At 37.9% G+C, this 27,790-nt stretch overlaps 1 protein-coding gene across 1 annotated transcript in view; it reads right to left on the bottom strand.

Annotated features, from left to right (window-relative positions):
* Positions 1 to 27,790, bottom strand: part of Dscam3 (Down syndrome cell adhesion molecule 3) — an 819,144-nt gene that overhangs the window by 167,612 nt on the left and 623,742 nt on the right. The window contains exons 5-7 of the mRNA XM_071596808.1: positions 26,231 to 26,443; positions 21,441 to 21,590; positions 19,835 to 19,955 (exon numbers count right to left, since the gene is read on the bottom strand). Coding sequence (XP_071452909.1) covers positions 19,835 to 19,955; positions 21,441 to 21,590; positions 26,231 to 26,443 — 484 coding nt within the window. The remainder of the gene's footprint in view (positions 1 to 19,834; positions 19,956 to 21,440; positions 21,591 to 26,230; positions 26,444 to 27,790) is intronic.

Here is a 27,790-nt window from a genome sequence, read left to right as displayed (position 1 = left end):
AAACGTGATTAAGGCTACAGTGAAAAAGAACTGGGAACCCGAAATAAAAATTTCGAACTGAGGCTACGTAGGTTAAGAATGTTCATGATCTTAATGAACTTCATACTAACAAATACAGATTTTTCGAAAATAGCCGTTGAACCCAAATCGTGTACGTATATCATATTCAAAACGCAATAAAACGTATTTTATCACTTAGATGATATAACAACACAACGGTTTACTTAAGTAATGAAGTAGGCATAGGAAATAAAAGCGGGAATATACAATTCGTGAACGATATCATTAAGGTTCTAATGAAAAATATTACATTTGAGAGAAAACGTTTCAAAATACAGATACGAGCATGTATAAAATTCTACAAGTTTCACAAACTCTACTAAGCCACTAATGATTACCTTGTGTATTGCGGTTTATCTAACTTTAGGCACAAGTGGACTGTCGCAGTTAATTGGAACCTGGTTTGAACAATTCAAAAGTGTATAGTTTTTTTAGCAAGAAAAATTTCTGCAAATAATATATTTAAAAAATTATCAACAATATATTGCAATGGCAATTTATTTAATGGGATATTCGCCACCAGTTAATTTGAAAGGTTTAATGAACAAATGCGTATGCTTACCTAAGATCCGTATCAAGCATATTTTGCAATAAAGTTTCAATTTCTAGGAACTTGATCCAAAACCACTCGCACGTGTTAAGCAAAGGAGCACACTGAGCAACTGAAAGTACGAAGTCCAGTAACTGCTAGATCCGCCAACGTCCCCAGAAATACGGGTCAAGTATAAGTCCAGGCCCCTGCGATGTGCGCCAAGGCTCCCACACTAGGTTTGACCCCAAAAGCCCGTTGCCTCTCCTGTTGCCCCACCCTAAGCTCGTCGTCCTCCAGCGCTGCCCTCGACCTCTTGCCCTCGCAATTTTTCTTCTCCGGAGTCTTATCTTAGGGGGACCTCTTTCCTCTCCATCTGAGCCATTTCCTGCAGCGTTCGTCTTACCGAAGGAATCCCCCCAAAAATGCCTACACACTCCGTCCCTTTGAGCTTCCATAGGTATCTTTATTTTTTCGTCTCCCTTGCCGATTTCAACTCTCTTTTCTTGAAAAAAGCCAAGTATTCTATTATCCCGAATGTTGCCAACGTAGTAACTTCGTCCCTTTGGCGAAAGAGAATTTTCATCTTGTGGAATGTACAGGGCCGTTTTCATTCTTGAACCGATGGGCGACATTGTGGAGTTTTCTAAAATTATATATTTGGCTTTCTTGTCGCGAAAAAGGAATTATTTGCCATGCATTCAAATTTTATTCCGCCTTCAGAAGTTCCGTTGATAACAGCTTAGTTTTTAATTCGCAACCATAAGAAACGCTAGAATGAACGTGGATATGCGACAAAGAAGCAAAAACACCGGTTACTCAAGAGTTTAAATCGATAGTTTTCATCTCACACACTACTCAGGAGCAAAAACAATTGACAATTAGTGATGGGTTATCTATTTTTCGAACTAATTTAAGTCTGTGAAAGTATTAATGTCCTAAAGCTCAGTGCCGCACTGTAGCAGTCTTATAGCCTAAAATACGTACGAGGGTAGTTTGAAAGGTTCTCCTAAAGTAATCACCAGCAACGCAATAATTTCCTGCGTAGTAATAGAATTCGAGCAGTGATTACATGCTCCATAAAGAAAGGTACGAAACCAAAGTAAATTCATTCAGACTTTCACAACACTCTTGGAGACTATGCTCCTTCATATTCAACTGTTGCCAAGAGGACAAACGAGTTTAAGTTTGGCCAGGACAGCTTTTATAATTATCCTTGTAGTTGTCGGGCGCAAGGTACCACTACCCTAGAGAAAATTGCAAAAGTGCATAAAATGGTCATGGAGGATCCCCACCTGAAAGCGCGAGAAATTGCTGAAGCTGTAGAGATGTCTTCTGAACGGGCATATCACACTCTGACTGTGGAATTGGATATGAGGAAATTATATGCTAAGATGACTGCCGCGACTCTTGATGCAAGATCACAAACATATCAGAATGGAAATTTCATAACAATGATTGACCTGTTTTAAGAACTTTAAACAATACTTTCTGCGCCGATTTTTGAACAAAGATGAAACTTGGGTTCACTACTATACCTTAGGGACAAAAATGCAGTCGAAGCAGGGGAAAAATGTTCATTCGCCACTACCAAAGAAAGCAAAGGCAATACGGTTGACCGGAAAGGTGATAGCTTCCGTATTCTGGGATGCGAAAGGATTCTTCCGATAAATTATCTTTCCACTGGTCAAAAAATTACTGGTAAATACTACGTTAACCTCTTGAATCAACTAAAGTAATAGATACACGAAAAAAGGTCTGGATTGGTAAGGAAGAAAGTCATTTTTCGTCTAGGAAATGCACACCCACACACGTGTTGTTGCCCTGGCAACGATACGTGAACTAAGGTACGGATTGTTTCCACTCCAGCCTTATTCCCCTGATTTGGCTCAATCGGACTTCTATGCCTTCCCTAGGCTCAAAATTATCCTTGGTGGACGGAGATTCCCTTCAGACAATGAGCTAACAGCCGAATTAGATGGGTATTTTGCGGGTCTGAGGGAGATTAATTTTCAAGATTGGATCAAGACATTGGAACATCGCTGGAACAAGTGCATTAGTGTACAGGGAGACTACATTGATTAAAAAAAAGCTTCACTGAGTTAAGTCGTTTGTTTCTATTCAATTCCTAGAACTTTTCAAATTACTCTCGCACCCACGTGTATCTTTGAAAAAAAACGCAAAAAAAATTCCAGAGTAAACCTTGAAAAAACATGACTTCATAGCGGTGAAAACCAGGTACTACTGCCATTTAAAAAATCCTTCTCCACGCACCGACCGCTGGTGTCAAGTTTTCATTATGTACTGCTTTCTCGCCAGAGGCGAATGAGCCATTTATTAATTCTGGGGTTCTCTCTCCAATGCTTATCCCAACAGTTCGCCAGGTCCTTTCCCACGACTCCTTCTCGCCCTGAGTCCCTCCCCATCCTTCTACCTTTTCCCCCTTCCCCTCCACTGTCCAGCATCCCATTTATGGGGTGAGAGAGGGAAAAAATCCCCATCATACCCAAGCGTTTCCATCTCCGTCAGAGCGAAACCTCAGTTCATATCCTTACCATTCCTTTCTCATTCTCATCCATTTCTACCGATCCACGGGAGAGGGGGTGGGTGGGGTTTGGGGTGCAATTGGGGCGGGGGTGGAGGGGGCGAGTGAACATAAGAGGGAGGAAGAGGGCAGTGGGAGATTCTTCGGGACAAATGGACGGAAAAAGGTGAGCGCGGAAAGGGAAGGAAAGGGGGGGGGGAGGGAGTGGAGGAGGAAATGAATGAAGGAGAGAAGCGGTCTCACTTAAAGGTTTCTCCACAATGTTTTTGGGACGGCTGGTTGGTAGCTGCTCCATGCTGCGCCGCCAAGGTGGATAGAAGTTTGAGAAAGTTATTTTTTTTTCTTCCCTTCAAGAAGTTGAGAATGAGATAGGGTGAGTAAAATGGAGATAAAAAAAAGAACCTTGGAGTAAGGAACTGAGTACGGGACATCTAAAAAAGTGAGTAGAGTATAGGGTGAGTCAGGAAATTTCATCTAACGGTGTGAGAGATCTTTCAAAAGCAGGCACTTTAAAGCTGAACTGCATTCTGCACATTGAATAGCGACATTGCACTTAGACCGTGTCCAATCTAGGCGCAATACGCGGTCAAGTTCAAGGCTTCATCAAACAGGCAGAGGAAGTTTTTAGATTCTAACTTGAAAGAGGGTTTTGAATTATGACGCGCACTCAAGACGTGGGCACTAATATTTACTGGCAGCACTTAATGTTCTCTTGGATATTTACTGTCTCTCGTCGAGTGGAAGATGCATTTTATACGAGTTGCTTAAAATGAGATTGATGCGCGGACCTTTTGCTGATTAGCTACGAGAACAAGACGGTGAGAACATTTTTTTATGTTGAATGCTCCGTTTCACGGCGCTAGATATTAAAATATATTTCTTGCTTGATAACGTGGAGCAGTTTTTATGTTTTGCCATACCGTTAGACAAAAAATGAAGAACCATAAGTTCTCGGTTCATGATGCTTAATGTGAAGCCTTCTTTTTTCAGCAATAGCTAAAACAAGGGTTTTTTTAGTGATAATTTTAGAAATATATCGGTCCAGCATTAATAAAATATAATATAAATTTATTGAATAACTTTTTTGTTGTTCAGATACAGTTTTATGCGCTTATTATCCCATTACATCTAGAAAAGATGACAGAAATCACTGTTCGGCTGTCTCCATAATTGATATCTCAAGGTATTATTCCCGTGGAATCATGATTCCATGCTAAACAAGTTTATCTAGGATTCAACTATCTTTGCTCAAAATAACTACAAACTGGCTAGGTCAAATTTAGAACCCCGTTGGAGGAAGAAACTAAACATATCACGGTAATTACTGGGTTAGACTATAAGTCATATTGATACATCCTGACACAGACCGGCGCCATAGATTCATTTACTATGCTAAATAATATTGGAAAACAGAATAACCCTATTCTGAGGGTTCTTTGACTTTGGCAGCCTGCTCGTCAATTTAAGGGAAGGAATACGCGAACACATGCTTTCAAAGTTCGGTTGGCGTTTGAAAAAAATAGATCTTCTTTGGATTTGGACGTGAGAGATTTAGATTATACATAAAACAAACGCTGCAACCAAATATTTCGTATATGCACTTTAAATAATACAGTGTTTCTACTAACAGAGTTGTTATAATAAGCAAACATTTAAATTACTATATGTTACCATCATTCAGAACAACCTGATTTCCAATTGTTCTTCAGAGGCAGTTTCATTCGTACATCATGGTATTGGCCTTTATTACCATAAGTTCTCCTCGCTCAAAGTTTTTTTTTAGTTTACTCCCAGTTTTTTAAAGAGTCGAGATATATCAAGAGCAAGATAAAAGGGATGGATTCAGGAAAAAGGAAAATAGAATTCTTTGGAGAAGTAATGCATATTGATGCCTCGTTCCTTTTTTGCTTCGTAACATTCATACCCCCTCAATTATAAATATTCTACATCTCTTTTTCTTCAACCTTCAACGTCCCTCCTCCAATTCTTGCCCCAAAAAGAGTCCTCTGAGGTTTGACAAGGAGTATCTTCAGCCCCATCGTCACTCTCTCGCTCCTCGCTTTCTCCATCTCCTTCGATTTTATTCGATCGCCTTGGCCCTTTTCCTTCCTTCTCCTATTCTATGGTCATCAACGTGGTTTCCTGTTTTCGCTTACGAAAGGAAATGGGAGGCTTTCTTGCACAAAGACTGGGACCGAATCGGCCTGTAATGGGGTGATAGGGCACTGGGAAATGTGGTGGGTCCACCATCAGCCACTCTATTTGGTGAAGAAGACATGGCTTATCAAGAAGGCCCTTACGCTTGATGCTGGAATTGATTCCTATATAAAAGTGGCCCATGAAACTATTAATATACCTCAATTCACTTGGATATGATCATTGTTAACTTTTTAAATAAATTATGACTAAAATAAAACTATAGAAAAGCAAACTCAAAGGTTACCAGTGCATTTTAGTCATCTGCAAGAATACTGGAAGTGAAGATATTACATTAAAAATCAATGAGTCTCCGCTGCAGGAACAGGTTTATTTCTAAATTCATAAGTATCAAAGAGGTAATGGGTGTAATAAAAATAGAGAAAGGCAGCTACGAGTGGTACGAGTTCGTCAAGAGCAGCAGTTTTACATTAAAGAAGAACGCGTAATCACCCTATAAGAGAATATAATGTTTTTATTACTCAAATAACTGATAAACGATGTATCTCTTTTGGGGTGGAAGGAGTATCAAAGACCAGGCTCAATGCAAACTCGCTCCATGGATTTACATATAAAAAAGCCAAAACCGAAATTTTTAAAATAAATCATAAAACATAAGGCATCGATTTATATAAAATTTAGTGAACGCTATTGAAGAATAGGTACGTGAAGAATAAACATATGTTACGGAAATAGGTTACAGATGCTAGACTTCAAAATTTTCAGTTACTTTTATTTGATATACTATGTCGGTTGTTGTCAACCACTGTATATGTCACAAAATAATTAATTTTATTGAGTGTTTGAGCCTATGAAAATATATCACCATAATAAGTACTATAAGGAGGGGGTCAAGATTTTTATGATACTATGATTATGCTCCCCACATTCGCAATGGAGAATTTATTTTGATAATGAAATAAGTACTGTTATTAAATCCTCATTACCGGTACCAGAGAAGGCGGATGCAACTCGTAAAATAATGAAGTATTTTATTAAACTGGTTACATGTGAAGCAGATATTACACAGAATATTATTTTTTACGTGAGTTAAAATAGTCTAAATAAACTTGTAAGTTAATTGAATGAACAAATTAATGGATTTCTTTTAGACAGTAGGGGTTGGGGTATTTCATACCGTGGAAGGAGAAATATTGTTCCGGTGTTTATTGTTTTTGACGATGGCACCTTGCCCGAGAATGTTCTATGCTATTGCGATCTCAAAAATCCATAAATGTTTAAAGGTACGCCACCTCAGATTTAAATTTTGCTTTAGAAATTCATGATTTACAATAGGCGGGTATGGTTACAGTAAGCCAATTTAGAAACAATTAGATGTAGAAAAAAACGTTTAACTCTTTCGCAAAACCACCTAAGATTTCAGCGGATCAACACACAAACAGCATGTACTTTAACTCGTCTGCTGCTAAATTTCAATTTTGAATACCGTCAAAATAAAGTACCGTATTAATTATATCTTAGATAAAAATTCTAAATTCCCCTTAACATATAATGAAAACTAACTGCCTTTTCACAAAAGCGGTCCATTTTTAAGAAGCAAAGTAAGCCATTGCTTTTTATACGCTGTAGTTTAAGACTACATTGGGAGGACTTTCCCTCTCTATTATGGCCTGTAAAACTTGCTCATGGGTAAAGTGTATTTTTATCGGAGCGACGCAATCGTCGAATAACATCTGAGGCAGAAAGCTTTCGTGTTTCCCTTTCTCGTGGTTGTTGTGATTGATTCTTATCCTCTGAAGTACATGCTGTTTCCGTGTTAATCCGCTGGAATCTTAAGTGGCCTTGCGAAAGAGTAAAAAATAGAGTGTGTTTAATCCTCAGCAGCGTACGTCAACTACGCCATTAAAGAAATCCAATTATGTTTCTACACACATTGAGTCACATCCACAGGCCAAAGAGCCTTTGCGATTCACATTGAACTCAGCATCTCGGTCAACGAAAATATTTCCATTCGATAAATTAATAATAAATGGCACGAACCCACGGGAAACTCGGGGAAAGAAAACTGAGTTGCATGCAAATTTTATCCCTTCACCGAGAGGACCTCTCAACATACCCACATGTGAGTACGTATCACACAAATACACACAGACACACACCCGCACGCACGCACATCAAGTCCGAAAACCTTCGGCCCCGAAATGCGATCCGATCCAATCTGTCCCGTCACGTGCGCGCTCTGGCGTGCGCTGCTCGAATCTCATTCCTCGTTTTACGCATGGACGCCCAATCGCATCAAACCGCGGACCGAAGGGTGCAAAGGGGGTAGTGGGAGTCGGGAGGTGGGGGAAAGGTGGGATGAAGGGCGCGCGGAGGGTGCTGGGAGAGAGAGAGAGAGAGAGAGAGAGAGAGAGAGAGAGAGAGAGAGAGAGAGAGAGAGAGAGAGAGAGAGAGAGAGAGAGAGAGAGAGAGAGAGAGAGAGAGAGAGAGAGAGAGAGAGAGAAACTGCGTATATGTATGCAGATAATGCCACGGTAACATCAATTCGCACGAGATGCATGCAAGATGATGGTGGAGATTCCGTGGGTGGGTGGGACACTTTAGGCCGCCGCCGCCGCCGAGCCGGGTTGATATGTGTGTGCCCCAGAGGCGTGTTTGTGTGCGTGAGGCGAATTATGCCTCCTTGCCATACGCCGGTTGCCTCGCATGACTTAACATGCAAGACGAACCAAAGCCACAATCGCGCACAGTAGCGATTCTCAACTTTACAACTACATACGATCATCAACGCTCGCTCGCTCGCCCTCCAACCTACTTCGGCATAATCTTGTGATTTGGCAGTTGAAGGCTTGAACCACGATAGGCTCCGTCACCCTCTCCGCGTCCATCGGTGAGGAAAGAGATGTTTTCACGGAGAGGCATCCTTTCAAGTGAGCGCCTTACTTACTGGCACAAATGCACGGAATAATGATGGAAAAAGGCTTCGAAATGCTCTTCCAAGTCTCATTGAAAAACATCTTTAAAAATAAGGGGCGGAAAATTTCCTGGACGTTTGGAGTGAATTCTCTTGGTGCACTTTAGGTTCGACCATTTTTTTTACTACCAAGCATACATTATATCACTTAATTCATCAAAATTCGTGCCTATGCAAGAGAGGTTTCCATTCCCCGATCTCTAAATATTCCAAATTCTGGAAACAAACGCGTGCTCTTGAATGCATCCCTGAGAATTGAGAAATGTAAGCGGAACCTTAGAAAAAAAACGAAATATTACAGTCATATTTTTTAAAAATTATATTTTAATTTACAAATATTTGTTTCATTTTCAAAATTAACGGAATATTTGGATATGTGTAGAAATATTCTTTTGCACTGACAGGGAAACATTTTCATACGTTATTTCGTTTTAACCTAATGAAACTATTTTAACCAAATAAAACTAATTTGAAGTTCATTCTGTTTACTTTACCTTCATGCAAATGATAGCTTTCGTCTGTTGATAGCAGGGGCACATTTAATGTATTGCTCTCTTCATTGAGAATGTAATGAAATGTTAATCCATGCATACGTGAACTCATAATCAAAAAAAAGCACCGAACGTAATGTTAAAACTTACGAGTTTTCAGTTTCTATAAATAATTTAACGCCATTTTTAAGCTATATGAAGGAGATACCATTTACAGGTGTTCTAAAACATTAATTTTATGATTTAATTTTAATGTAAATCATAGAATTCATTAAACATTTCAATTCAAAAATATAAAAATTATTTAACAGCGAAAATCAGGTGAGATTCAATAAGTAAATGTCTTACGATGTTAATTATTAAATACTAAGGGTTTGATACGAGGTTTTTTGGTTCAAGGCATATTAATTATAAATACGCACTTATAATTGATTATTTCAATAGAACATCGTCGCAGTCATCGAATTCATCTTCTACAAATCAATAATTTTATATCTGGTTTATTCAATCAGATAATGTAGTTTTGTGAGAACTATCATCAATTGAAATTTTTCATACTCAGGAAGTCTGAACCGAACAATATTATGTAATAAACTTAAATCTCGATCATCCATGTGCTAATGGATTCATGCTGAATCACGAGATAGTCGAAAAACACGAATTACCGAAATGAGGGAAAACAAGGTCGTGATATAAACGGATTCATATGAAACTAAATTGTCAAAAAAAATAAGTAACTTCAATTATGAAACAAATGAACTCGCCTATTTTTTCTTTGTTATTGAATCGAGTTTTAAACGGAGATTCTCTACGAACAATGAACTAACAGCCGAAGTAGGCGGGTATTGCAGGCCTGAAGGGATTTAGTTTTCGAGGTGGGATCAAGATATTGGAACATCGCAAAACAAAGTGAATTGGAGTAAAGGGAGACTGCATTGAGAAATAAAAACGTTTCAATGAGGTAAGTCGTTCATTTCCACTCAAATACAAAAATATTTCTAAGTGCCCTCGTAATTACTTTTAATTTCCATCAGATCAGCTTTCTCAATTCGAATGAGAGCAATATATTATGCAAAAATAGGATCTTTTATCCTAAAGTGTTCTTATTATGATTGGAAAAAATTTAACCAGGAAAAACGCCATGTTTCTCTCGCAATCACGCAAATCTATCACCCAAAATTTTCGCGTTCCGCACGAGATATACTCGTATATTTTACAGTCGATATGATTCTAGCACGTATAAAAAATGTTTCCAATGTCTTAACAGTACACAGATTATGTTAGATTCGTCTTTAATTTTGGGTGCGTTAAGTTTGTTCTTTCCTTGGAACGCTTCTGCCACACAGATGGGTGAATGTGAACTAAAGAATATTTTTTCAGTGTGGCTATAAAAAAATTGTATTTCAATTTAGAATGTTGTAGCATTAACTTGTAATTTTAAAACTCCGCATTAACTGAAAGGGAAGCAAAAAAAACAGGTCCCTGCAGTTGTTCAATAATGAGAGAAAATAAATTGAGCAGCCTCACGGGAGAATATTTACCCTCCCATGAAATGGCGCCTTCAAGCGCGGTTCCAGTCGTCGAGGAAGGATAAATGGAGCCAACCCTAAGCCTCGGAACTGCCTTTTCTCCGCCTCACATAATTAAACTCACTTAAAAAACGATATCGAATTGCTTCCCCCCCACCGCCAGGTAATCGCAATGAACTAGACCGGGACCGGGGTCAACGAATCTGGGGAAAAGGAGACAGCTAAAAGCCACGTCGAATCCAAAATTCCATTACTCTCTCGAGTGAAATAAATGTCCACTCCCTAGATAACGTCTCACGTTAGGGACCAAAGTGTGGTGGGGGGGGGTGCGGGGAAGACAAATTCCCTCCGAAGAACCCTCCGTCCTCTCATTATTTTTTTGGACAGAATTTATTTTTCACTTCCCGTCGCTTTCACGCACGGACACAGATGCTCGTCGTAGAGAAACAATTTCCTACGCTCTTTAACCAGCGCATCAAATGGTATCCCTGCCTCCTTTTCCCATTCTTTCATATTCCCCGCTAGGACACTAAGGATAGAGGCGTGTAGGGGAGAGGTAGAAGGGGCGTTGGATGGGGAACGGAGAAGGCCCTCACGAAAGCGATTTCCCCCGACCCCGCTCCCAGTCCGTGGCCTCCCCTACCGTTGCGGAAGGAGGCGAGTTCTCCATTCCTCCCAATCACACGAACACACAAAACCCAAGCACGCACCGAGCACCGAAGTGTGGTGCACGAAGGCACACGCAGATGACGGCTCGGCTGAAACGAGGGAAGCACGCTGAGAGCAGGAAATGGAATTTGATCCTGATGCCCTCAAAAGCCTTAAGACTCTGAAGTTCAGGAGAGAGAGATGAAAAGAGAGAGACGTCCCGCTGGAAACGGAAAAGCAGGAAATGTTACCATTGGCGACAGAAATTGGCAGAATATCTACATATCTGGAATGTCAACTCGAAAGGAAACGCGTTTGCTCTGAAAAAACAGAAACGAAATTTAATAAAAATAAAAATAGAAAAAAAATATGATACCTGCCCCTCGGCCTGTTTATAGGAAATTTTGAACTCAACATTTGCCGTACATTTCATTTTGATAATGTAAAACAAATTAGATGAAATCATTTGATCGATAAGTTCCAAATGCATTAAAACATTACAAATAAGAAAGGAAATACGTTTATTCCAACTCCTGATCTCAGGACTCAGATTTAAAATAATCTTTCATAAATATCACTTGACCACTGGAATGCGTTCAACAACCACATACAGTAAATGAATCGTATATATGGACTCACCCAGAGCTCAAAAGTGCTTATTAGTCAGGGTAAATGAAAAAAAACTCGCAAAAAATATTTTCACACGAACAAAAAAGATTATCAATGTACAAATTCATGAAACAAAATTATCATGAATTTAATCCTAAGCCAGGGATGGCAAAACTTCTCACGATTGAGTACCAAAGTGTATGAAATTAGAGTACACTCTCAACTTGCGTGCCGACGTTTCAAGTAAACTATCAAGGCATCAATTATTTTTATGTCTATAAGAGTCATAGGATGTTTTATGATAGAATACAATTTTTAAATGCAATTGGAAGCTATTTGTATTAAGCTCAAATATTTTATAAGAGCTTATAACAAAACTCATGTAATTACACATGAACTAAATATCATTGAAAAGTTTTATTAGAGCCATAATTTATTAGAGCTTCTTTTTCTTGGGATTAAAAAATTCCATTTGTTAAAGGAATGAATTAATATTTGCAATTAATATCTTTCATTTTTCTTGATTTGGATATGGATAAACTATTCCCAAAGTAGATTCACACCTTATAAGTACATAAAACGATCTTCAATCGAAGAAAGCACCCTAGTTGTGGTATTGGACATATTCTGATCGATGCGGCGGATCAACCAGTCACCTCTATTACGCGTATGACATATTAAAGCAATTTTTAGCGTGCTTCGATGCGAATCGAAGCAAAGTTAACGGCGCAGAAAATGTTTGACGACTCGAAGTCAAAAGGATTGCTCCTATAGCAGAGGCTACTAACGCATAAGGCGCTCTTCTTTATCTCCCAGCTGCAACTTAGTCGGATCAATTTTAGTTGCTGTGACGACGATGTAATCTTAACTCATCATGAAGTTTGCCGTAGAGCCCTTCGAGGTCGACTACGTGCCAGAATAATTGCTCTGTGTGCCACTTTGTGCCACCCACGTCCTAGGCCGCGATAACTAATCTTGTCTGTTTGCATGATCTCATTCCTTAATTGTTTAATTTATTTTCTACCCTTGGGAACCATTCTCTATTAAGTATGCTTTAGGCATATTAATACCTCACGTATTCAAACAGCATCATCCAAAGGCTATCATTTTTCGTTGTTTAGTGTATCTTCACTCCACTCATAAAGCATAGACTTTATTTCTCTAATGCATGGCTAATGCATCATATCGCCAACATTAAACAGCCGTTTAATTAGATGTTAAAAGAATTACATTACATTCACTTTCATGATAATAAAATATTATTTTTTAATAAGAATGATGTCGCCTAATTTGGCAACTATAAAAAAAAATTTTAATTGAATAATATATTAATCCTATGTCCCCTAAAGAAATTCGGAAGAAAAATTTAAGGATATAATAACCTTTGCTTTCAAGCGTTCCCTCAACGTAAGCGAAATCAATAACACCAAAAATCAATTAATTAAGACTAGCTAATACCAATAAAACCAATAAGTAAATTGAAATTATGAAGAATATATACTGTCAAAATAGTTTTTAGTTTAGAGTATAATTACAATATTTTTAAGTGTAGTTGATTCTAAAGTTTTTAATTCTTTTGAAAAGTCATCTTCCGATGTAATAATTACATTTCTATGGGAATTTCAACTTTTTAATAATCTACATTATTAAACGTTCATTAGAAAACTATTATAGATGATGGAATGAGATTATCAAATAACTTTGGGTAGGGCTCAGAAATAGCCACAGGATAACTGACTCTGCTCGGCTTGCAAATAAATTTACAGTAAGAATTTTTCCAATAAGTAGTCTCACGCTTTGATAACTCGGAAACTCGATTTAACGAAAGAGCGATAAGGAATTAGTGGAATTAAAAATCAACTATCTCTAACCAACGGTGAGTTTCATTGGATTTTCGATTTTACGCTAGAGGAAATAAGAATATAAATATTTCCGTGACTCTGACTACCAACTTTGTGAGGATATGGATTAACAAATAGGAAAATAAAAAAGAGTCCTCCCAATCAAGGTAAATAAATTCTAATGGCCTTTGATCGCGCTCCGTGCCAAATCACGTGGACCGCACCACCGCAGAGTAACTTTTTCTTTCAGTTTTCCAACGGCAACTTTAATTTTATTGATAAGAGTACTTAAAACAAGTGACCAGTTGAATCGGTAGCTATTACGAAAATAAATGACGAAATAATGAATAAAATTTAAATTTTCTTTACTTAAAACTACAAATAAAATTAAGGGAATGCCCTGCGCGAATTAATACAGAGAAAATTTCAATCGATTCTAGTGATCGCCTAATAGTATAAGAATATTAAAAAAATCAGGGTCGCCCGAGCAAATAAATAAATAATGAGTAAGGTACAATCACTCGGTGCAAAGCTAATTTAACGAAAGTGAAAATAGTGGCAGGTCAAAAAGGCGGAGAGAATATCCCGTGTGAACTCTATTCAAAGTAAATTAATGGCGCGAAAAGCAGCCTTTCACCTCCTAAGGGCTCACTTTTGAACTCTGCTGCAGATATTAATTATATAAAGGCCGGCGGCGGAAAGATGAGCTCGATACGTTACTTTCAAGGATTACCTTATTGATTAAATTAATTGAAAATTCAGTATGATAATCATATTCAACACGTTTCACCTCGAAATTCGTGACGAGGATACAGCTAAGTTGAAAACTACAGGAAAATTAATGGAAAAAAATCAAGAATATTAATTTAATCTGCAACCAATATGCGACCTGATTATAATTACAGTTAATTAAATTGAAATAATCACTATCAAATACCGTTAAAATTCCGGGAATAAGAGATGAGAAGATTCAATAGATAATTTTAATTATAGTGCCATAACAGGGGCTTATACAAACGTGTGCCTAAGCTATTTTTTTACTGTTCAGTAGTAATATAGTATACACAGACAGATTTTTGATGAAGAATTAGAAAATTCAAAGGCAAAATACCAGCGTCGTAATGCTTTACGGAAAAAGCAAACAATGATAAAGAGAATTGTAAAAACGAAAAAAAGTCGTTCGTATTTGTCAATTGTAGCATATTAAGGCTACAATTTAGGTATGCCTAATGCCCTTAAGACACAGCAAAGCCTATTGGCCACTTATAATGTCAAACATTCAAACGAAATAGTGAAATAAAACGTAAGACAATTCGAAAGAATATTGAATACTTCTTACTAATACATATATACAAATTTCTGGCAAACCAATGGGGTTTCCTGATTGGTGGAAAAAGATTAAATCAAATCACGAGTGGAGCACAGCAATTTTACTGAACTGTTTCTTACAAAGATGAATTTTTTTGACCAACGCGCTTGCCCTTTACGAGTAATATAACAAAAATAACGGTCTAGTTGTTTTAATTTGTTATGAAACCATAAAAGTAGGTATTTATGATTAATTTCAAATTTCGAGATAAATTTCGGAAAATTACTGCAATAGAACGCGACAGAAGTGAAAGGCAATTTCCCTTTCTCGTGATTCGCATACACGCATAAGAATTATTTCCTCATATCCTCCTCTAATTCCACATTCTATCCTGCGCAGTTTTCTCACGTAACATTACGAATACTTTTATACTCTTGCCGTTTTAAATATCATAAAAAACGCATTATCCGAGGAAAATTTGCAAAAAATGCGACAAACGGTATTTTTCAACAAATAATGCCAAATATTTGCTCGCAATTCGTTTCTTTGTGTCTAAAACTATTAACACGAAGCAAGTTACATTCTAGTAAATGGGCTCTTTTGGTTAATATACCAGACATGAGATGGCGTGCTATCGTGCGGAAAATTAAAAATTATGATACATTAAATTTCCTAATACTAGGTCTTTTAAACAACAACATATAGAAGCTGATCGTAGGAAAAACCATGTACCTACAGTAAATACTTTGGAGTAATCTACATCGCATATGAGGCACGTGAGACACTAAAAGATACGCGTACAACACACACCTTGGGCCTCCTTAAGTACATAACTGTAATGTATTTATTTAAAAAAACTATAAATATCTCTTAGAGCCATTTTTTTAAAGCTTAAAAGCTTCACTTTGGGTTCTCCACAGGCGGAGGACAGACAAAGAAAGAGGGCATAGAGACGAAATAATGATGGAGTGGAGATATGCGAGGACCAAATAAGAAGCAAAATTACGTATCTCTGGGCATTAAACCTGCTGGTTGAAGGAATGAGGTCCGTTGTTGTTTGAAAATCCAAATGAATGATAGGTGACGCATACGTCGCTACCGATCGACAATGACCTCCTTTCCCCATTTTCAATACATATTTCTCTCTATTTTCGCGGCTACGGTAAGATTGTTGTATCGGGAGAGGGACATCTCAGCGCATTGGGAAGGGATGACGCGGAGGCTGGACGTGTGGGGGCCGCGGTGAAGAAATGAAGTCCTTCACCCAAAGAGAAGAAGACGACCTTCTCCAAAGAGAGCCATCTTGAATTTAGGGAGTCGCTAGAGTTGTTTCGCTCGATTGGTCCCATGCAGGTCACCGGTGGTGGGGGAGGAATGGATTGGGGGGGCAGGAGAGAGACTGTGACGTGGTGAGAGAGAGGAAGGGGGGGAGTTGGTTGGGAGGCAGTTTGCTACGCACTGTGGCGGATTCATATCCGTTTCGTGGTCGGAATGCCGGTCCGAAGGAGAGAATAGGTGCAAGAAACGGGAGGGTCGTGCTGGTGTGGGGCAAAAACTCGCATCAAGGGCCAATTCATCATCAGACGGCAACTCAACGAAGGATGCGGTGTTGTTTTTTTAATGCATCCCTGTGGGAAGCATACAATGGACTGGAAATGATTAGTTATGATCCAATGCGAACCTAAGTAGTCTATGTTCCATATCGTGATCTTCATCCAAACCACCATGGTTAATGAACAATGTAAACCAATTTTAAACATGGTATTTGTATTTTACGAGTTTTTTTTCCTCTCTCTTGTATGATATTTGCATCAGTAAGCACGAAGGTTTCTCAGAAACATTAAGAATCTCGTTCATAAATTGAAAAAAATGGATAAGGATCCCTTCGTCTATTAAAATATAAGCCAAGGAAAAATTAATGCAATGTATTCAAATGCAAAGGACGAAGCAGAGCGGAATTTATGTAAATGATGCTTACGCTCCTTCTGATTAAAAAGGGGAGGAGGTACTTTGGTCAAATCATAAGACGAACTTCCCGAAATAGATACAAAGTTTTCACACGCGTCTCCCATGAGAAATCATGCAAATAAAGGAGGAGCGTAAAGTCATTATTGAAACTTCGCACGAAATGATTATTATTAAAAATGTTTCCTCCTTTTAATCTCTGTGTGCGTTAAGTCAGGCGTACCATACTGAAGAACTCTCGTCTCCGATAAAATGGCTGTATTCGCTTAATTTCAAGAGCACGTGCTTTTATTTCAGGCGAACTCGATAATTTGTAAACTGTGAATGAGTTTTCACCGAATGTTATATAACTTTGATATCCGTGGGCAGGTTTCGTTTGTTATATATTTCCTGTCAAATGGATACTAAAATGGCTGCTTTTTAGATACCAATCGAGTTTAAGTCGGTATCACACTGGTTGATATCTGTGGCGATTCCCATCGCCGGTTTGATTTCCAACCAATCTTTGCGTGACTACTCACGGTCGTATCTTCTGGATAAAAGATAAAGGAGCGCGCACCTTTCTTCCGGCAGTTGGCATCCGAAGCTCACTCTCTTCCGCCTTGAGGTCAAAAACCAACTGGCGATGATTACAAAATCTCTGCGCGCCCTCGTAAACAGTTCCGAAATATTTGGTGTTGTAAAAAATATATTATTCAAAACATTTAAACATTATTAAATGGCTTTCTGCGGTATATACAAATTATACAACGAAACACTAAACCATATTGCCTTTAGGAAACAATAAAAATTTTATCTCTGGCTAATTTTTATTATTATTAATGAAAAAAAGTTAACCATACTGAGTGAAAAAATGACGGAAAGTTATCTCACGTAAACTTTTGAATTCTAATACATATTGTTTTCTAACACACAATTCCGTACGACTTGCAAAAATCTCATTTTATCTTCTTCATACATTTTTATTTGTATCTCGATTCCAGGATAATGGATTGATTGCATTGACTTTTCATGAATTGTCACGAAATGAATGTCATTAAATTATGCTGTCAACAACGAAGCAGTAAGTATCTAAGTCTTGGGGGGTACTTCTAACACCACGCCTTTCACGGGGAGCACATATCAGGACAATATGCGGATACGCTTCAAACAAACACGGATTCATTAAACGGATGGTGGGGAAATGTAATGAAAAAGTTAAATAGAGTGTTATTTCGCTCTAGTTAGACCTCATTTGGAATATGCCGCAAGTATTTGGGATCCTTAGCAGACAATTTGGCAAAATGAATTAGATAAAGTCAAGAGAAAATCCACCAGATTCGTAAAAAATTGTTATGATAAGAACAAGAACACAAGTGTGACAGGCCTCTTAGGGGATTTAGGCTGGGAGCCACTTGAAGTACGATGAGAGCAAGAGAGACTTAGTCTTTCAGTAAAAACGAGTTTAACGATGACACTGGAGGAATTATAATGGCCCCACACCACTTAGGTAGATCAGACCACAAAGATAAAAAAAAGGAAGATAGATTCCAGAACAGATAGATACAAATACTCATTCTTTCCTCGAGCAATCAGAAATCATAACACTGAGAAACCGAAGTCCCTTTAGAAATATTGAAAACATTGAAATTACAGGTCGGAACAAAATTAAAAGTTGCAAAAATATCGGGTATATTTGTAGGTGCATGTGTATGTTAGTTGATAGTTTTTATGTTTGCATATGAGTTGGGTTTAAGTGTTCTTGCATGAATATATAGCATGATTTGTTTGCGGATATTATAAATTTGTTGCTTTTGCATGCGGTTTTTTTCTTTCTTAATTACGGGTGGTTTCCTAACACCTTCCCCCACACGCCCTTACGGCGGCTTGCGGGGTATTAAGTAGATGTAGATGCATCACCGGAATGATTACAAACAGAGCTGCAAACGTCTTCTAAAACCAGTCAGGCCTCTTCACAATAGGTTGCATTGGTTAATTTAATCTCTTAAAACAAGGATTATTTTATGATGAAAAATGTTTGAAACTCAAAAATGTGTAAATAATCATGCATAAATTCAGCTCGGTGTAATTCCGAAGCTGTTTCCTGCCTGCTGCATTTTCTAATAAAGAGTAAAAAGAAAGTTGGGAAAACTGTGTCACGTTCTAGTATCGTGGTGACGCATGATCGGAAGTCTGCCCACTGCAATTTGAGTGTCGCATCATCTGCTTCCACGAGCTGCCCGATTAGTATGTTAATGATTGCCCGGGGCAACAATTGCTTTGAATACGGCTTGCATGTAAAGCAGGGAAGAAAATAAAAATGTTTCCACTCCACATCGTGCTTCTCGTTCAGAGGTCCCACATCGTTGCATAGCGGCACGCACACGCACACCCGTACACACACACACGCACACGCACGCAACTCGATCCACTCTCCAAAATATGTATTTGCCACTTTGTTAACTTGCATGGCTGTAGAAACAAGCGCTAAATAATATAAACCTGCCAACTGGAAATTTCACATCAAACTCTGTTAGATACAAGAACAAAAAAAATATCACTCAGAAATCAAAATTAAAACTAACGTCACAGTATTCAGTCAAGCACGCTGCAGAAAACCGTCCGACTGCTGGGAATGATGATTTTTCACATAAAATCACTAAATATTCATCAACACGCGAAAAGTAAGAACACTGCAAATAAATCGGGAATAACCAAATCCATTGCTGTAAATATTACTTCCTCTTCATTAGCATGTAAAGACAATGAAATTAGAAATCTCTGGGTGACATCTTTTATCATTGTTGGTGAATTTCACGCCTCATAACCTTTAGAAGGACCCTTAGAGGAAAAACGACAAAAATGGATACCATTTGAAACGATCATTCCTATATGTCGGAATCCGGCAATGGAAGTTCACCTTCTCATGGCGAAATACGATTGCTGTGACGACAATGTGAAAGAGACGTCTCTACGTATACAAATATTGTACTCGTATTTGAAAATGCTCATGATAGAATATGTTCGTAAGATACAACCCTTTACTTGTAAACTTTCGAACTCATCTTTTCAAACTTTGGGAACAGGTTGAATTCAACTTGTTGAACGAAGCTCGCTCGTGGAGGAATTTATTTCCAAGCGAACGTTTCCTACCTTACAATCATGTTTGAATTCAGAGGACTAATTTAGCTTACTTACGTGAAAGTTGGCGGTGGATTCCCTTGAGCGGCGCAGTTCAAGTGAACGTCGCTGCCGGATTCAACGGTGACAGTTGTCAGCAGGCGCCCCGTCAACCTCGGCGGCATGCTTCCAGATGGCTCTGTCAAATGAAAATACGGAAGACCGGTGAAGGAAAACTGAGAAGTTGGAAGATAAATCAGAATCGGCCCCACATTCCCACGTCTAAAAAGAACAAGTCCCTACTAACCACCTTGTAGCAACGCAAACTTCTGATTTACGTGCAAAGTATGTTTTCTTACATTGCTCGGTGACTCGCGAATCGTCACGTTGGGAGAAGCGCTGTGGAATCGAATTAGAAACCTGTGAGATTGATCTTCCTCCAGATTCTCCATCTATGAACTCCAGAATAAAAGGAAATATATATATATATATATATATATATATATATATATATATATATATATATATATATAATTTAAATGTTATAAGTAGTGTCATCGCTAAAATTCATTTTATAAGTGTTACTGGTGAAGGATCTTAGTCTGCAGATTGGAAAAATCAAAATTTTTGAATATCATGAAACCGAAATACCAAAGAGTACTTTGTCAATGCCATTGAGGTTATAAAAGAAATTTTGTAGATCCGATTATCTCCAAATTTTTTTTTCGTACTTTGTATTAATTTTACAAGTTAGAAGTTAAATATAAAACAGAATAATGACTAGTCTCTGAATCGGCAAAAAAGTCTCAGATCTAGGGACAAGGGTGCCATTGAAAATATATTAAGCTTAAATTCTTCTTTAATTCCCTCTAAATCAAACTATTAAATGTATGGCGACCCATATAAGTCGTTTTTTAGAACGATTAGTATTTAAATTATACAATTTTTACCAATGAGAGAAAAAAAGTTTCGCAGAACATCTGCGCATACAACTATGAGAGGAGTAAAATTGAATAGAGAAAATGAACAAAATGCATCCAAAAAATTTAAGTTATAATAATCTTTCACATCCGCTTCAAATTCTGAGAACACTAGCTCAAAATGGAAAAAAAATTTGAAATACTAAAATGCGTGAAAATTAACTAACAATAAACGAACCGTTTAGTTTGACCTTGAAGCATATTTTGATACGTTGGTATGGATTCCAAAGATTTCATTTGTTTATACTTGTGCTTTATCGAAAACATCCAAAGGTAATTTATGACTAGTGTGGTAAGGAAATACCTACGATTTAGTGGAAAAAAATACCAATATAATCTTCAAGCGACCAAGTTTTCCTACATTGTTATCGGGCAACCTACAGTTTCATCCTAAAGGAAAACGTGCAAGATGCCTCGGTCACGTCGGAGTGCTAACATGTGTAATTAGTCATTACCATGGGTGGAACTAAAATCAGTAAAAGAGACAAATATGTCTTTCGAAAAATATCTAATCCTTAATGAATAATTACGGTAAAGTAAGGAATAACAAACAAATGAGCCACGCATAGCTTTGCCTTTGTCGCCATTTTCAACAGTAAACACCTGGGGCTGCGATCTCTGCAATAGACATCTTAGTTCTCACATCGCTCATCTGCTAGTAGCATCGTTAAGATTCCATGGCCATCTTCCGAATAGTTACTCACCGGTGACAGTCAGTATTGCGGGAAGGCTGGTCTTCCGTTCGCCGGTGAGCATGTGCCGCGTGACGCAGCTGTAGCGGGGCGCGCCGTCCTCCGGCCGGGCACCTCGAATGACGAGGTCCCCTGATCCCGAGGTCACCACAAAACGGTTACCTATTGAGAAGGGGATGAAAAAGTAGAGTCTCAAGGTAAACATGATTAAAACTAAGAGCATGGCCTGCAGTGGAAGTAGGGAAGACTACATGTATTAAAATATGACTAGGGAATGGCAAGCTGAAACGAGTGGAGGACCTATGCTTTTTAGAAATGAAGATCACTAGCGGTGAGGACTAGAGGTAGGACAAAAATGGCAAAACATTTATTCAAATAATAGAGACAAATACGAAAGATAAATGGTGTTAGCATAGACATAAAGAACAATTCAATAAAACTTAAATGTGGGATCCGATCTTTCTATTGATATGAAGGAATAAACGATATGAGCAATGGAACGAATATAAACCGATAGAAATAATATGCTGCAGAAGATAGATGAAAATAAAATAGATAGAGAACGGAATGAAATACTCGATAGATTGAAGAGTTCTATCGATAACAAAATGAGCGACACTTCCCGAGGATGTTCTTGAGTAATCACTTACTAAGGACTAAAAGTCAAGGAAATACAGAAGTATAGAATTATTGAATAAAGCACAGAAAATATTAGCGTAAGCAGGTGATGGAATAACTCACAGCATCACAAGAAACCATGTGGGAATACAAAGACTGGCAGGGAGCACGGTAGTTTGGAGAGCTGCCAAAAAGGAATCAACGGATTGATGAAACGAGATGCTTTTAAGTTAACGTTACGTTCTTTCTTGTAATTATGGTCATTTGATCACATCGGTGTATTACTATATTATGCGGTGAATTTACTTAAAAGAAAAAATTACTATTCCATTGCAATCACTTATGTGGAGAAAAGTATGAAATTCAAAAATATTTCTGTAATAATTTTACTCGTAATATGACTTGTCTTAATAGTGAAAATATTCTCGGACTTAAATAAAATAATTCATGGAATCTAGATTCATGCGTAAATTCGATAAATTAATTTAATCGGACGGGAAGCATAAATCACGAAACCTCCGTTATCATTCATGAATTCCAGCGGAGAAAAAAAAGACTTTTTAAAAATAATTTTGTGCAAACACAGTGCATGTTGAAAGAGGAGGATGAAAGGTTATATTTATTGAATAATATGCGGTGCTTCGTATTTCATATTGAATAATACTTCATGAGAAAATAACATACATTTTAGTGAACAGAATTTAACAATACGCGCTTGTGTTAGTCATGGGGATTAAAGTTGCCAATTGAATATTGGAATATATGTAGGAATTAGGAATTGTACAAAAATAGTGATGTTTTTCACATTTTCCTCTCCCACATTAGAAATATAGAAAACAGATATTCTGGGTGATACACTGCGTATGGCTGTATACATATAATATTCCCTTTATTCTGGATGCAATAAAAATCGCAATAAGAACTGGAGTATAGAAAATAAGAAATGGAGCAGAGAACTAAAATAGGGAGAATCAATATCCAGATTTGTGACACTTAAGCCTTCAGGTGCACCTGGGATGCCAATATTGTCCTCCAGTCCCGGTGATCGGAGTTTTTTTGCCAACTAAGGTATTTTTATTTTTTAACCGAGAGAAGAAGATAATTTTATCGGAAAATTCAAATAACATAGCATAATATTTTCTTTTTGGGAAAGGAAAAGAAAGATCGAAAGTTACTGATATCATGCATTTTTCCTATTTATTCCCTTGCGAACTGTCCATGAATCAGTAAAGGCCCTCGGATCACATTTTGTAAAGCACTGATCGAGATAACTTGGAAAATAAAAATAAAAATATTGAAAAAACAGCCATAATTCGATATCTCACTTTGAGTGGTTTAAAGATATTTTATCTCATAGCCCATTTCAATGTTTGACCGAATGATATTTCCCTTGGATCAAAGAAAATGAAAGCGGATCAGCTGACCTTATCAGTAAAGAGGTTGTAGTTCTCTTGAATTAGCAGATGAGAAAACACATAAGATTTTATATTTCATTCTGACAGTCAATAAGTAGCGGAAGATGGTGAGTTTAAGCACTATTTTAAGAGTTTAAATGCACTGAAAGGCTGCATTTACTCCCAGAAAAACGACCAATAAAATGAAAACAAGCATGCTCTGTACGCATAAACCCTGCAATTTACTGATCTTATTACCTCGACTGCGGTAGTGCTCTCAAGTGCTTTTTTTTTAAGGAACAAACGTGACTGAGACGATTACGTTTTTTTTTTAGAAAAAAATGAATGAAAATTGGGGTTGGGACGTGAACAATATTTCGCCATAAGGAATGCTTTCATTCCTTCAAAAATAAGGCGAAGAAGCGAGTAAAGGGTTTTTTGAAGAGTTTTAAGAGAGAAAGAGTGGGGGATAAATCAGGTCGTAAAATTCGTGAGGAAAAGTGGGGTTTTATGGAGTCGACGCTTAAACGGAAACACAGATCGCAGTAAAAGGCGGAAAAAACAAGGGAAAGGGGAAAATATTCCATTTTACGAGGTACTCACGGCAAGGTTAATTTCAACTTTGCTCACGTGGAGACACACGGGACACAAATTGCTCCACAGTAGCTAGGGTTTCTTTTTTTATTCTCGCTGCAGAGACATAGTGCGCGCAGGGCATCTTTTTCCTTTTAATTGTTTCGTATTGCCGCAACTGGAAAATTATGCAGACTTAAAAAGGTGACAACGTATGTTATTTTGCGGTTCAAAGAAAGGGGATAGACTTTAGCATTAAAAAAATTATTGTACACGTATAGCCCATCAAACTACGCATTACAGAGTGTTTATTAGGGCAAAGAGGTTTTTTTTAAAATTACATACACTAACCTCAACAACTTATACAGTATTTCCGAAAAAGACTTTCCGCTAATATTTCTGAGCTATGGTTACGATGCGATTTCAACGTAATTTACACTCTTACACTCTTAGACTTTTAACAACGGATAGCAGCAGTGAATCATCACTCTTCTGAAGTCTAACAATGATATCGTATCGATCCATGCATGATTATAACATCTATTCATGAGGGAAGTCATGGATTTTTGAAAGACGGTTCCTGTATTGCAAAGGCTGACTGCATTCGATTATAAAAACCTTCGATAGGATAGATCTAATATAGACTCAAGCAATAATCTAACGTCAAAATGCATTTCACAGGAGATGGGATGGGAAGTTACTGGTTGGAAAATTAGCCAAGAAGTAAGTATTATATTAGCTAAGAGTAGAGAAGCATTTAGAACTAAAATATCAAGGATTGATAAAGAGAAGTTGGTGAATATGACGAAGAAAGCTTTGAAATCATATGACTCGCTCCTTTCAAATATCGGAACTACCACATTTACAACAAGTTCAGTTCTTATCAAGCCATCTTTTGAACCGTAGGACTACAACTTGTGGTTTGTAGAGTTGAAATGAGCAAGTCGAATATGATTTCCGAGCTCGAGGTTGTTGCGAAGAGTAGTATTTATTAGAAGGGCAAGAAAAGGAAACAAGGAACACTACTACGTTCCCATTTTGTCTTTGTGAAAGATTTATATTCGAACATTATTTTAATATCTTATTTACTGCTAAAAGCGCATAGTGTTACCGCTGAAACAAATCACCTTAGCTATATCGTATACGCAATTGTGGAAATAATTTGTGCCCTGTAATAGTCACATTCATTTTTTGAAATTAACCAGGCTCAAATGTTCCGGAAAGAGGCGTTTGTTATGACAAGTTATCTTATTTTAAGACTTAAAATCACTAAGCGTCTTTTTGTCAAATTCTATGGGCAAAATTTGTCAAAGATGTTTAACTGCTCAAAGAGCAAAAGTTAAAATGATCATGTTTAAACCATGTTTCTTCGTATATTTACTTGGGCGGACCTAGCTGAAAGCTTTAGAACCAAGTGCAGGGAGTCGTGGTGCCGAGAGAGACTTCGTGCAGCGCGGCGACACTATCCCAGAGATATTGCATTTTCCTCCCAACCCCGTCACGGAGAGGGAGGGAAGCGTCGTGAGCACGATGAGTTGGACAGCATGCAAATTGGACGCTTTGGTGTTTCCGAATATGCTAACATGATTACCACGCGGTACGTTGGTTTAGTGATATAACGATTTCAATGGAGACCAATTTTTGTCACAAACGTTCGGCCGTAAGTCGATCCATACTATTTGAATTGAAAGAGATAGACATTTTTTAACTTCCAACAAAAAATGTAACATGTATATAAGGTTATTCCTGATTTATAACTACCTTCAAATTACCAATTCATACGTAGCCAGCTGGAAAATTATAATAAATCAAAACAAATAAATAGAAAATCACAACTCGAAAGCATGACCTCCGTAGAGATATTACTAATTTATTATTAAAATTAGTCATTAAAATAGTCTCAAAAACATATTCACATGTTGTGAGTAGAGATGCATGATTTTATCACACCAAGAAATTATAGAAAAAAATTTCTCTTTTAGGTGCTTTCTGAAAAAAAACGAGGGCAGCCCTATAAAAAAATAATAGGACAACGGTCACAAAAAGCGTTCCATTCATTATTTCACACGTGGCTTGGGGATAAATCGCCCTTTTTACCCCGGGACTCGGACAGCGGTGCCCGGAGGGTAACTTAGAGTTGGAGGGGGGTGTTTGGAGAGGGAGAGAGGCGGTAAAGGGCAGAGTTTGACGCCGGGACTACTCCCACGATTCTCTCACCTCCGGAGGACGGGCTGGAGGGCGAAGAGTCACCCGGGACAGAAGGCGGTCCGCCGTCCGAAGCCCCCGGGAGGATGAGCGCGTCGTCCCTCAGCCAAGCGGTCACCGTCACGTAGTCCCGGACGAATGGTGGGATGACACAGCGGAGCACCGCAGCGTTGCCGAGGAGCACGTGGGTCCTGTACACCTGAACCTCGTAATCTTGACGGATCACTGCAACGGAAGAATAGGAATGGACTTAAAAAAGAACACTCTTCCGATGGTCGAGAGCCCTCTGCGTCACCGCCAAGCGTACTATTAACAACCCCTTGCGCATACTTAACCGACACTATTTCCATTCGACGCGTACACCCCTGAGTTATGAGCAGGTGCGTTTCTTTCCTGCCACGCGGGTCGCCCGTCGTGACATCTGATCCATCACGATGGAAAGCTCAGAATATTAAAGGTTTATGCAATTATCATGGGCGTCATGCATAACAGCAGTATTCCAGAGGGTTAATACGAGTATAAGTCGTTGACGCAAAGTAAAATAAAAATTGGAAATAGTGCAAAAAGAATTCCGAAACTCCCACGAAACCTAACACTTCTTTATGGAAACTCAAAGAGATTTTCTAGCTTGATATTAAAAATCTATTGAACACAAACTAAAAATATACCACTGAGTGTTATTATAACTTTGAAAAATGCACTTAAGTGCCATCAATTCCCCCTGTGGGCCAAATCTCAAAGTTATTTGCTGTTCATTCATTAGTCTTAATACTCAAGAAGGTTTACCATAGATTACATTAAATATTGGAATTCGAGGTTTGAATTTACTGATGGAAGTTTCTTCTCTTTCTTGTCTTCTTCTTTGCGCAAAGAAATTCTAATTTCAACTCATGGTTTATTGAAGAATACATGACAGAAGAACGTTAACTGAGTTATGAAGGAAGCATGAAGTAAAATAGCTTCCTGGAGAGAACGAGAGAGAGAGAGAGATACTCTTTAATCATCCAATCATAAAGTTCCCAAAGCTTGATATTTATTGATTGCTCGTCGATTTAGGAGCAAAAATAATAACCCATGGCGCTAACATTACAGAAGGTGAACTATTTTAAAGCAATATATTGAAACGAAACCGGCTACAAGGCTCTCCATGCGAAAAAGATTAATTAAGATTAATCTCGCCTGCCAAATATTGTGAAATCAATATGGAAGGGACCCCTGAGGCAGATGAAATAATCAACATTTTAAAATTATTCAACGGATCAAAGATGCAAAAATATATAGGGAAATCAGTTTTAAGACTCCATGGTGTTGTAAGTTTGAAGCAAAAATTTAAATTAAGATAGTTATGAGAAATTCTACATGGAACTTATTTTGAGGGAAGGATTAATAATTTTCTTTGAGACCTGGTTATTGATCCTTTAGTAACACATCTTGGAAACGCAATGTCTGAGGAATTCATAACGGCATTTGAGTCAATAGACCAGACGATTGGTTGGCAAAATGCTATTTCCTCCGTTCATTAGGTTGTCTTACTTACATTAGCATATTATTCGAGTGTAATGAAAATATTCA

Source organism: Hetaerina americana, unplaced genomic scaffold (genome assembly GCF_022747635.1).
Source record: "Hetaerina americana unplaced genomic scaffold, ioHetAmer1.1.p SCAF_8, whole genome shotgun sequence".
NCBI classification, from domain to species: domain Eukaryota; kingdom Metazoa; phylum Arthropoda; class Insecta; order Odonata; family Calopterygidae; genus Hetaerina; species Hetaerina americana.
The sequence above is the reverse complement of the archived record's forward strand: the minus strand, read 5'-3'. Positions and strand labels throughout refer to the sequence as shown.